This window comes from Calonectris borealis, chromosome 26 (assembly GCF_964195595.1).
Source record: "Calonectris borealis chromosome 26, bCalBor7.hap1.2, whole genome shotgun sequence".
Taxonomy (NCBI): domain Eukaryota; kingdom Metazoa; phylum Chordata; class Aves; order Procellariiformes; family Procellariidae; genus Calonectris; species Calonectris borealis.
This window is the reverse complement of record NC_134337.1, coordinates 3,359,091-3,370,994: the sequence shown is the minus strand read 5'-3', so window position 1 is coordinate 3,370,994 and position 11,904 is coordinate 3,359,091. Positions and strand designations below refer to the sequence as shown.

Genomic DNA, 11,904 nt, shown 5'->3' with positions numbered 1-11,904 from the left:
ATAGGGTTAAACACCGCCCTGGGGAAGGGGAGAGACCATTCACGCTGCGGGGGGGGGGACGGACGGACACGCCCAGCAAGCACCTGGGCGAAACCATCAGGAGAGGGCGGGGGGAAACGGGTTAAACCACCCACAGGGCCGCGGGGAAGAGCCGGTGGACAGAACCATGCGCGGGGCAGGGGGGGGACACACTGGGTGGTGACAGGGCCCAGCTGGGTCCCTGTGGCACCCCGGGGTGGTTCTGCTGGCACCCGCGGCTGTCATGGCCCCCTCAAGGATTCAGGGCCATTTGGGGCCATTTCCAGCCCCCAGCCAGGCCCCGCTGCCCAGGTGTCCCCTCATAACGACAGCCGGGGTGAGGGAGGAACCGCCATTACGGGACAAGCCGTGAGGCGCAAGCAGTCACCCTTTGAATAAATGGGGATAAACTGGGAAAAAAAAAAAACCACAGATGTCAAAAAACCACAAACTTCCCAGGTGACATGGGACCCTGCCAGCCCCCAGGGCGCTGCCATCCCCCTCATGCCCTGAGGAGAAACCCTGTCACGGGGGGTGACCGCCAGCCACGGAGCCTCGATGGCGCCGGGTGTGGGACAGGGCCTGCTGTCACCGGCTGTGGGGACATGGGGACCTCCCGCTCCTGGGGGGAAACGTGCGATGGCCCCTGCTGAATTAGCAGCCGCCTCTCACGGCCAGGCCGCCGGCATGGCCGTGCCCTACATGAGTCAGTTCCTCACGAGGCGCCTCAGTTTCCCCTGTTTGCAAAGGGCAGGGCAATGGCAGGAGGGGAGCTGGGCGTCCCTCGGGGTGTCTGAGGTGTTGGGGTCATCGGAAAAGGGATAATTATCACCCCCAGCCAAGCCTCCTGGCGAGGGTGGACACACAGGGCTCTCGTCATTCCCTCAGGGTCGGGTCCCGGCTCGGCAGGATCATGGCTCCTGCCAAGCACTGGTGGAGAGGCTTGGCGAGCCTTTCAGGACGCAGAAGGGTCAGGAGCACTCAAAAAAGGGAAGAAAAATTTAAAAAGCAGGCGCATTTCTCCAAAACCAGCCCGCTTTGGGAGGACGGGGCTGACAGCAGAGGGCGGCACAGGCTCGTCGCTGGCGCCTGGCCGCAGGGCCTGGCCTGGCACCTGGGTGCTTCGCCCCGACCCAACCTGTTGCTGCTCCTTCCCTCTCCATCAGCCGCTCTCGAGGTACAGGGCGATATTTTGGGGGGCAGAGCGAGCCCACGACCGTGGCAGCGAGCCCAGGGTCTCCAACAGCTTTCGATTCTGAATGAGAACGAAAACCGAGAGAGAAGAATCGGTTCCTTTTCCCATCCCGAAGCTGAAGCAGAGAAAGGAAACTTAAGAGCTGGCAAAAATAGAGCATTTTGGGGTACCCAGCTGCAGGGAGATCACTGCCCTCCTGGTCAGGAGGTGCTGTGTTGGACTAGGAAAGTTTCCAGAAAGGAGATGGTCACAACAGGGAGGAAACAGGGTGGAAACTGCTCCTTCGACCCAGAGTTAAAAACCTGTGGGCTACAAGGTGCAACAAACAGGGTTATCGCAAATCACTTCATCCCATAACACGACTGCAAACTCTGAGAAATGGAAACCATCCCACATCGGAGCGGGAGCCCTCGATGTCCGTGGGAGGCTGAGCACGCCCGAGAGTCTGTCCATCTGTCCTAGAGTCACTTTCGGCATCTGCGCATCCCTGCAAAGCCTCCTTTGGATGCCTGCGTCCCCTCCGGCTAGGCAGGGTGGGTTGGCTTTGCTGTTCCCTCTCAGCCTGAGGAACAGATCCTCCTCCTCGGAGTTTTCCCTTCTGCTATTCCATGGCAATTCATACATCATCGTCTCGTGCTTCATTTATTGGCTTTATCAAAGACTTTGTTTGGAAACACCCTGCTAGAGAGACAGGAGAGTGACCCCTCCGCCCTGGCGAGGGAAGGTGGCTCATTGTCTCCGCTCTGCCCACATCCTGCTCCTCTCCCCAAAAAGAGAGAAAATCCGCCCGGAAGATGGGTGAAAGGACTGAAATCCAAGTCCTCGGCATCCACGACTGTGCTTCGATTGCCGTCAGGTCTCAGCCGGTGACGGCAGGAGCCAACCTTGGACAAATTGAGCCAAATCTATGTGCTTTGGGGGGATCTACACGCACCCATGCATCTGTGCAGCCATGCACACACCCAGGGATGCTACAGTGAGCTATCTACTACGAGTAGTAGCCTGGCACTGAGATTACAGCTGCCGTGGCACATCCGTGCCACGCGGTTGGCAGCGCGGGGGCGGTTTCCGTTGGGGTCGGTACCGATGGCTTAGGAGGCCCATTTCGGGGGGGGGGCGGAAGCTGAAGAATTTTGGCAGGGGTTGACCTGAAATGACATTTTGCTGCTTCTGTTTTTCTCACAGCTTTTGCAGCGGGGTGAGATCTCCGTCCCTGCAACCCGCTCGCCCTTCAAATGCACACGCGTGAGCCTGTGTGTCATTTCAGGTTAACTGAAGTGGCTGCTTCAATTTGAAACAGGAGCTGTTGTTTCATTTTTTGGGTCGCTTAACCCCCCCTCCTAACTGTAATAAACACGGTGATTAAGGACACAAAAATATTACTCCGGAGGAAAGGGACCAAAAGCTTGGAAAAGGATGAAAGAAACACTCTGATTACTCCTTTTAAATACATGTTTCTTTAGCTGAAGCTGCTAAATTTGACTCAACTTTACACACTGGAAAGGTTTTGCGGTTGTTTTTTTTTTTTTACAGTGAATAAAGTGTTTTTTCCTCGTAAAAACCCCCACCAACTCTCAGGCCAAGTGATGCAGTTTCGATGTGTCATGGAGGCAGCGTTAGCGCAGATCCCACTCTCGGGAAGGTCAGTGTAAACCCCAAAACACGAGACTTTAGTCTCGAGCAGGGCTGAGGTGCCTGAAACCAGCACCTGGCCCCCCTCACGGTCACAGCACCGGGGGTTTTTCGGTCTGGGAAGGGACATGTTTCACCCCAGGTTCATGCTGAGAGGGATGCAGAGCTTTGGTCTCGGCTCCTGGAGGACTAAACCCCCTGCCCAGGGGACATGGGGACATCGGGAGTCTGAAGCTGGGAGCTCCTCCGCAGCCAGTCCCAGCCTGAGGAGGGATAGGGCAGGGAAAGACAGGCAAGCCCAAGCTCCACCGCAAAAGATCTCCAGCGAGTTGGGGCACCGTGCCTCAGTTTCCCTACATGCCCCGTGGAGATAATGCTATTGCCACACAGGCCGTCGGCAAAGCACTCGGAAACCAACTTCCACAAGGCTTCATTACCAGGGAGCTGGAGCCGTGGGACACCTGGTTCGCTGATAATTCACCTCGTCCCAAGGCAGGTGTTTAAAATAGCTCCTGTGACTCACTGTGCCGAGAAGGGCCAAAGGGTTTCAGACACCGCCTCGGGGGCAGCTGGATGTTTTTCTTGCGACGGGATACGAGGCGAGATGCCACCTCCAAGTCTCCTGCTCTTCAGGTCCCTGCGGCGAGCCCGGCCCCCGCTCCCTGGGCAGCTTTTCTCCTCGGTGCTCAACTGCGTTTTTCCAGCTGTGTCGGATGTTTGACTGTTGCTCATCTCCCATTCCCAGAAAGGGATGTGGAAAATAGAAACGTCCCTTCTGCTGTGGCTGCAGGCTCCCCTGGCCAGTCCTTTCTGCATGGCCAAGCACCTTAGCTGGGGACGGATGCGTACAGGTATGATGAGTGCTGGCCCTTTGCAAGTCCTCAGTCATCCATGGGACTCCAGTGCTCCCAGAACGGGAGGTCCAATGGCCTGAAATCTCACCCTGGTCCTGCTTCATCCTTTTTTTCCCGCTTTCTGAATTGTGGATACTTCCCCTGCTGACACCGGGGAGCAATAAAAAGTTGTGAAAGGGAGGTGAGAGAGTGATGCTGGCTCCAAATCACTTCTCATTGGGTAACTCCTCGGCTTCGTCCCCTCCTGTCATGCTGACGGCTCCAAAAGGCAGTGAATATCCCCGAGCAAGGAGAAACGAGGGGTGAAAAGGCCTTTTCCTTTCCTCCAGCCCCTGTGTGCAGTCCCCATGCCACAATGCGACGGTGATGGGTGCCGTGGAGGGAAGCAATGCTGCAGCTGCCCATCTTCGGGTCTCCCATCTCATCTATCATGATCCTTTCCCCGTGGCAGAGGTCTGGGACACAAATCTGGTAGCTCTCAGCCAGGTGAAGGTATTACTGCACAGGAAGGTTGTGCACAGGGGATCAAACATGCACCGATCCTTTCCAACACCCAAACTTTGGATGCAGCCAGTGGTCCCAGCAGAACAAAATGGTACCTGGGCAGCGGGATCTTGCCGGGGGACACGATGGCACCGCTCCCCTCCTGCAGCACAAGCCCAGTGGGGCCAAAATCATCAGCAACAGGCGGAAACGAAGTGACTATCAGCACCCCAGCCCCGCGCCGGACCTGCTCAGCCTTTTTGCGGCGAGTTTTCTAAGAAACGTCGCAGCAGTTAGCGAGCATTTACGAGAAGGGTGGGCCAAGCTCAGCCTGCAGCCGGGTCGGCCGCGATAGCATTTCGGTGGTGCCGGGGGGGGGGACAGTGGCTGCCCGAGGGGCTTGGGCGGCGTGGTGGAGAGGTTTGCTTTCGTGTAAGAGCAGCTTCCCGGATGGTCCGGGGGAAAAGCAAGAGAGGAGGTTAAATACAAACCACATCTCAAAATAGGCCTAAACTTTGAAGGCGTTTGGAGCTGCGCTTCCTGCTTCTAGCAGCCCCGAGGAGGAGATGAAAGATGCAGCTGAGTAAAAAAAAAAAAAAAAAAAAAAAGAAAAAAAAGAAAAAAAAAGAAAAACAAACAGAATTAACACTTTCTGCTGAGGGCAGAGGCACAGCGGTGACACAGCACACCAGATCACCCCACGAGGCTGGGACGTGGCTCCAGGACCCCCGGTTTCCTCCGACAGCAGCCCCGCAGCTCAGAGACTGGTGCTGGCAAGCCTGGGGTGACCCAGGGAAAGGGGGAACTCCCTGGGCATGGGGGTTTTAAGCAAGAAAGTCATGGGGCAAGCCAAGGAAAGCCCTGTTCTGCATCAGATCTGGCTGGGGTCTTGCCAAGCAACCTGCAGAAAGGGAAATGTGCTCCTTCCTTGGAGTAGGAGACACACAGCGCTGTGTGCACGCACCAGCAGGTGCTCCGTGAGGTCAAGCAGGAACAGAGCTTCCAAATTCAACACATTAATTTAAAAAAAAAAAAATCCCAACAAAAAAAAAAACAAACAAACCAAACCAAAAAAACAACACCCCTGAAGCCGAAGCGCCGCAGAGCTGGGAGGTGGGGTTTGACAGTTTGGAGGGTAAAAGCTCGAGCGAGACGTTACCGCTGCTGACTGATAGCGACCGACTTCTCGTAATCCGAAAATCGACTTCCTCTCGCTCCGCGTTCGCCACAGCCGAGCTGGAGGTGGGGACAGCCCGCCGGCGGCTTTCTTCACCCACCAGCACCCGGCATGCAACACCCGCTCCGCGCCAACAGAGCCGGAGCAACAGGATCTGCCTTACCAAAATTTAATTTGGCTGACAACATCCGGCGTTTCGTAAGGTTGCTTTGATCTTTGTTTACTCGCCGTCCCCAGCACATGCTCCGCACCAGCCTGCGGATGAATGGAAACGAAAAGGGCTCCACACCCCTTTGATCTCTCCCAGGAGACCTGTCAGGAGCAGTCCGGTGCTGGAAACACCCCGCCAAGGGCCTGATCCAGCCTTCCCCGTGGTGCTTTCGGCTGGCTGGTCCTGGTTAACGCCGCTCGGCAAGCCTTTGGGTGGGACCTTTGGAGTTAAGTCTCGGCTGGAGACAAACCAGCGGACCCCAGAGTAGACATGGTGCGGTCACCGGTACCCAGCGCGCTCCCAGCATCCTTCATCCCGCCCCACAATAAAGGGATGTCTCCATCGCATCAAGTGGTTTGTTTTTATTTAAAACCGCATAAAAAAAATAAGATTTCTGAATTCCCCTGTACAATATTAACTATTAACAAAAAACCCGCCGGCTACACACTTGGTTACATGTAAAGACTCGACAGCGCGGACAGCCCGGGCCGGCTCGCCCCTCCCCAGCCCCAGACAAGACACCCGTGGGGAAAACCAAAACTCATCTGCAAACTGAGATCTGCACGTGGCAAGGAAACAACAGCAACCAGAACTATGTACACAGACAGCTGGGGAGCAGACAGCCGCTCCGCACCTCCGCCAGACAGCCGACAGAAACGCTACGGACCCAGGGATGGACACAGGACAGACACGGAGGGAAGACCCGAATGGAAAACCGGGGGATCAGCAGCTGTAGAAGCAAGGCGTGGGTTGGAAACCCACGTGAATTATAAATAAATAAATAAGTTATCCTACCGGCTAGAACTCTTCCTTTAAAAAACAAAAACAAATTCATGAAAATAAATTAAAAACAAAAACTGGAAAAAAAAAAAAAAAGGTAAAATGTTATCACTATGAACAACTGTACATCAAGCTTTGCTCCTATATAACTTTGTACACATTTACAGCTCTGTTGGTTTGCATTGTTTGTGCATTCGTGAGGGCACAGGGAAGCAAAGAACCCCAGAAAATCCACGCGAGATGGAGGCACGGGAGGCGAGGCATCGTCCGCTTGGCTCCCAAGCGTCTTCTGACCCGTTTTCTTTTTGAAAAGGGAAAAGGAACTATATACCCAGGCGAGTCTTGGAAAAGCAGCAGTGTAGGAAAATTCAAGTATTTCCTCCAGCACAGCCCAAATCGCAACTGAAGGCACTCGAGCACGGTGACAGCGGAGAAGAGACAGCCATTCGGTTGCGGTACCTGCCCTCCCCCCCAGTCAGTTTTCCCCCGTTGAAGCTTTTCTCGCAACAAGGTCTCCGATCCTCTCGCGGTCCCGAATTCAGCAGGTCAGGAAGACACTTGGGAGCCTCCAGAAACAGAACCAAAAAAAAAATATTTACTGGCAAAACATCAAATGAGACGGGGTCATTCAGATGGAGTCCAGGACAGCTGGGTTGGATGGTGGCCACCAGCGCTTGGAAGACCAGGTCTCCAGCCCAGCTCCAGGACAAGATGTGCGTGTTCCCATCTGATGATCCCTGCTCAGTGCTACGGTCACGAGGAGAAAGTCTTGGTTTTCTTTGCTTCTTATGGCCAGGAGACACGTGGAGCTGTTACTTTCCAGGCTCCTGGATCAAACTGTGCAGGTGGATCTCTGCTGTCTCCTGGGGCAGGTGAATGCCTTGCAGCCAAGAATGGTTGAAAATGTCTTCCAAAGATGGCCTGTCCGAGGGGCGCATGGACAAACACCACCTGATGAGGTGCTGGCACTCTGGGGAGAGGAACAAGAAACCGCTGGTCAGTCGGAGAAGGCTCCTGTCCACCTTGTACCAGCATCCGCAGTGCCCAGGCCATGCTGGGTGCGCTCAGAGCTGCACCCAAACCTCCCAATCGATTATCCGTTTTGGAGGAGAGCAGGATGGCAGGACATGTGCACCTCCTCCAGCTAACCATGGGAGATCAACCTCCTCCATAGCTGTAAGAGCAGGATGCTCCTGTGGCTGGTGCCATCTCCCAAAACCCGTTATCCCCCCCCCGCCGTGAAGCCGGGTACCCACCTAGAGAGACCCGCCGTCGGAAGAAGAGCTGACCCTGGATGATGTCCTCGTCCTGCTCGAAGGGGACGTCCCCGCAGACCATGTCATAGAGCAGCACGCCCAGGGACCAGATCGTTGCCGAACGGCCGTGGTAGCGGTGGTAGCGGATCCACTCTGGCGGGCTGTACACCCGCGTTCCTATGGGATACAGGCGGAGCTTGTCAGGCGGATGCTGTCTGCTCCCGGATCCTCGCCCGAGCATCCCTGGGGATGCGGGAGCTGCACCGGTGGCGAGGGGGACACACGGTGTGACCCGCCACCCCCTCGCCAACACGTGACTCTTGTTTACAAACTTTGGGTTGTAAAAAAAAGCCGCCGGTGCCGGAAGAGGGCAGCACGGACCCGGGGAAGGCCCGACCGTTACATGCAAAAAAAAAAAAAAAACCCACGGGTGGGGAGAGACCACGCCTTTCCCCCCCGCCTTGGCAAAAAAAAAAAAAAAAAAAGCCAAGGCAAACAAGGGGAGCGAAGCAGCCCAAGCCCTTCCACGCCTGCAAACCAAACCGGCCAGCGTACGGGTTTTACAACCCCCCCTCTGCTACCCCCACGGGTGTTTGTTTTTGTCGGGCTGGCTCCCCCCGCCCCAGCCCGGGGCAGGGTGGGTGGCGGAGGCTGTCGGCAGGGCCAGGAGCCGGCTCCCGTTTCACAACATCCGCCCCACACCAAAAAGCAACTTGGCAACCAGCTGAATAATTAATCCTTCCCTCCCCCCGCAACGGGGGAACCTCCGATGCCCGGCCAGGCTGGGGCTGTGCAATGCCCGGTACCGGGAGCATCCCCCCGGGTGTGGGCTCACCATCAAATTCGGTGTAGACTGTGTCCTTGAGGAAGGTGCCGGAGCCGAAGTCGATGAGCTTGAGCTCACCGGTGGCGAGGTCGACGATGATGTTCTCGTCCTTGATGTCGCGGTGCAGGACGCCGCAGTTGTGGCAGTGCCGCACGGCCTCCAGCACCTGGCGGAAAAGCCCCCGCGCCAGCTCCTCGGACAGGGACCCCCGCTCCGTGATGAAGTCGAAGAGGTCCTGCGATGGCTCCGGACGCTCCAGCACCAGCACGAAGCTGTCGGGCAGCTCAAACCAGTCGAGGAGGTGGATGACGCCGCGGAAGCTGGAGCCCACCTTGTTCAGCAGCACGATCTCCATCGGCACACGGGTGCCGCTGGGCTGCAGGGGGACCACGATGCCGTGAGCGGGGCTGATGTGGCACTGGGGGTCCGGTACCCCCTGCCTGGGATGCTCCAGTGCCCCCCTGCCCGGCCCCACCGGTGCCTGGGCGTCCCCCCTGCCCAGGGGATGCTCCGGTGCCCCCCTGCCCGGCCCCACCGGTGCCTGGGCGTCCCCCCTGCCCAGGGGATGCTCCGGTGCCCCCCTGCCCGGCCCCACCGGTGCCTGGGCGTCCCCCCTGCCCAGGGGATGCTCCGGTGCCCCACTGCCCGGCCCCACCGGTGCCTGGGCGTCCCCCCTGCCCAGGGGATGCTCCGGTGCCCCCCTGCCCGGCCCCACCGGTGCCTGGGCGTCCCCCCTGCCCAGGGGATGCTCCGGTGCCCCACTGCCCGGCCCCACCGGTGCCTGGGCGTCCCCCCTGCCCAGGGGATGCTCCGGTGCCTCCCTGCCCGGCCCCACCGGTGCCTGGGCGTCCCCCCTGCCCAGGGGATGCTCCGGTGCCCCCCTGCCCCGCCCCACCGGTGCCTGGGCGTCCCCCCTGCCCAGGGGATGCTCCGCATCCCCCGGCGACCCCACGCCCGCTCCCCCCCCGCGGTATCCCGGTTTCCACCCGAGCCCGGGCCTCGGCTTATCCCCACCCGCGATGCCCCGCGTTTCTCCCGGTGCCCCCAGTCACTCACCAGCTCGCCCCACTCGGAGATGCGTTCCCGGGCCACGTGTTTGATGGCCACCTGCAAGCCAAGGGGAGCGGCGGGCTGAGCACGCCGCCCGCCCCGCCGCCTCCCCCTCCTCCTCCGCCCCGCCGCCGTCCCCGCCACTTACCGGGGTGCTGTCGGAGAGGCGGATACCCGAGTAAACCGAGCCGAAGCCGCCGCTCCCCAGCAGCGGGCCCACCCGGTACAGCTTCTCCAACGGCTCCTTCTCTTTCCCTGCGGGCGGGACACGGCGGTCAGCGCTCCGCCCGCGGCCCCAACCGGCCCCCAACCGAACCGGGCCGAGCAAAACCGGGCCGCCTCTCTCTTACCGGGTTGTAGTTTAGCGGTGTGTAGCTCCCCACCGGTCCCGGAACGGAGATGGGCCAACGAGTTAATTTTCGAGAGCAGCATCCCGGCCCCCTCGCCCGATTTCGGGGCCGGTCCCGGCACCTCCCGAACCGGACCGGGCACCGCTGGCTCGGTTCCGGCGGTCGGGCTGCCGAGCGGCGGAGGTCGGGCGGGGGAGCCCGGAACGAAGGAGGCTGGAGCTTGACGGCAGCTGGGCGGGTAGGGAGCGGCCGCGGCGCGGCTGCTCCGCGCACTGCCGGGCTCCCGTGTGGCGCGGCGGCCCCCAGCCGGCCCCGGGAGTAGCGGGGGCCGGGGGCGGGCCAGGGAGAGCCAGGGGGCGGCGCTGCCGCGCCAGGCCCAACCGCAGCGGCCCGCCCAGCGGCGCCACAGCCAATAGGGAGAGACCCGCGCGGAGGAGAGGCCGCGGCGGGCCACGACGTGGCGGGAAGGAAAAGGCGCCAAAGGCGGGCGGGGGGCGGGGGGCGCCATCCCGCCGGTTTGGGGGGGGTGTGCGAGAAACAGGGGAGAGCGGGGCCTGGAGAGCGGCTGCTGCCGTCCGCCGGTGCGGCCGTCTGTCCGTTCGCGTCCCCGTTCTCAACGGGAGTCCGACCGCGTCCCGCGGTTGCCAGGGCTTTGACAGAACGGGCGATTGTTCGTTAAGCGCGCGCAAGCAGGCGCGGGAGGGGGCGAGGGGAACCCACCCGAGCGGCGGTGCGGGGGGACACCGGTGCCACCCCGGGATCGGGCCCTGCGGGGCCGCGGGCATGCTGCCTGCTCGCCCCGTCCGGCTGCAGCATCCCCGCGGCCGGGGAGGCAGAACCCAGCCGGGTGGGAGCCACGGAGCTCCTCTTCCTCCCCAAAGCCACGCGAAAATCCCAATTTTTTTTTAGCTTGTTCTTCGCTTTATTATTTTTTTCCCTGCAATCTCACAACGTCCCGGTGGTGCTCGGCATCCCCCGGAGCCCATCCCGCCGGCGCATCCCACGCTGCCGTTAGTTCATCGCGGGCAAAGCGGTGTCTGAACTTTTCCCTTTTCTAGTAACAGCGGCGATTCCAGCTGGGGACTCTTGACTAACAACCCTTTTCTTTAATTTTTTTTTCCCTTTTTTTTTTTTTTTTTTTTTTTCCGCAGAAGTCGCTGGCTGAGATGCTTTCCCGAGTTCCAGAGATAAGATAAATAATTTACTGGATGGAGGTCTCTGATTACTCACTCTATTAGCATTTAGAGCAAAGAGCTCCAGCCACCGGGAGCTGAATTATTCCAGACGAAGCCCATCTGGGCTCCCGCGCCCGAGCGAGACCGAGGAGTTCCCAGCATCCCACACATACTTGTGGGATGAATTGCTTGAAATCGAATGGGGTTTACTGGAAATGCTGGTGAGCTCCCGACTCCTTTAGTATTTCTTTTTTTTAAAAAATAATAAAACACAACCAAAACGCAAACCCCAAAGTCGGCTACGGAGCTGCGGCTCAGCCCTCGCGCCGCCCGGGAAGGGCTCGCCACCACCGTTGCCTCTTTTAGATTTACTAAGAACGCGGCACATCCTCTTTCAGGGGCTGAGACAATTAAAAACCTAAAAACTGAAAAACCTACGTTGGTTTTTACCCAGAAGGTGACATTTTTATTTGGGGAAAAGTGTGGAGAATCTGACGCAGCAGGCTTCATCCCTTTTTTATTTTTTTAATTTTAAATATATTATTGTTATTATTTGGGGTGATGCAAGCTGAGGGTGGAGGAGAGGGGCGGGCAGCGCCTTTCTCCTGCTTTATTCCCACCCGACGCCTGGGCATATTTGGGACAACTGGTTCTGCCAGTCGGTGCTCAGCCATGGGACGAGGTGACTCAGCATCTGGCCCCAAACTCATTATCAAATTCTTTGCTGGGATGATGAAAGGTACCGAGGAGGCTGCCCTGGAAACCCAGGCTCTTTATTGACAAACAAAGCTCACCCCGGGAGCGGCAGGGCTTTCCTGGGGGCTGCCTTCCCCTGACCTCCTTGGGAGGTGCAGCCTTCTTCCTCGCTCTGCCCAAACCTGCTAATTAGCGTCGAAG

The 11,904-nt window shown here is 58.7% G+C and overlaps 1 protein-coding gene and 1 long non-coding RNA gene across 2 annotated transcripts; one reads left to right on the top strand and one right to left on the bottom strand.

The window, feature by feature from the left end:
• Window positions 1–2,561: 2,561 nt before the first annotated feature.
• LOC142093322 (uncharacterized) lies at window positions 2,562–6,400 on the top strand. The gene is made up of 2 exons (XR_012677396.1): window positions 2,562–5,562; window positions 5,667–6,400. It is a non-coding gene; the product is annotated as an uncharacterized LOC142093322 (long non-coding RNA).
• PIM1 (Pim-1 proto-oncogene, serine/threonine kinase) lies at window positions 5,918–10,355 on the bottom strand. The gene is made up of 6 exons (XM_075174381.1): window positions 9,833–10,355; window positions 9,631–9,737; window positions 9,489–9,539; window positions 8,442–8,808; window positions 7,607–7,783; window positions 5,918–7,320 (listed from the first exon to the last, which is right to left on the bottom strand). The coding sequence occupies exons 1-6, from the start codon at window positions 10,338–10,340 to the stop codon at window positions 7,163–7,165; spliced, it is 1,368 nt and encodes a 455-aa protein (XP_075030482.1). The 5' UTR covers window positions 10,341–10,355; the 3' UTR covers window positions 5,918–7,162.
• Between the last annotated feature and the right edge of the window lie 1,549 nt (window positions 10,356–11,904).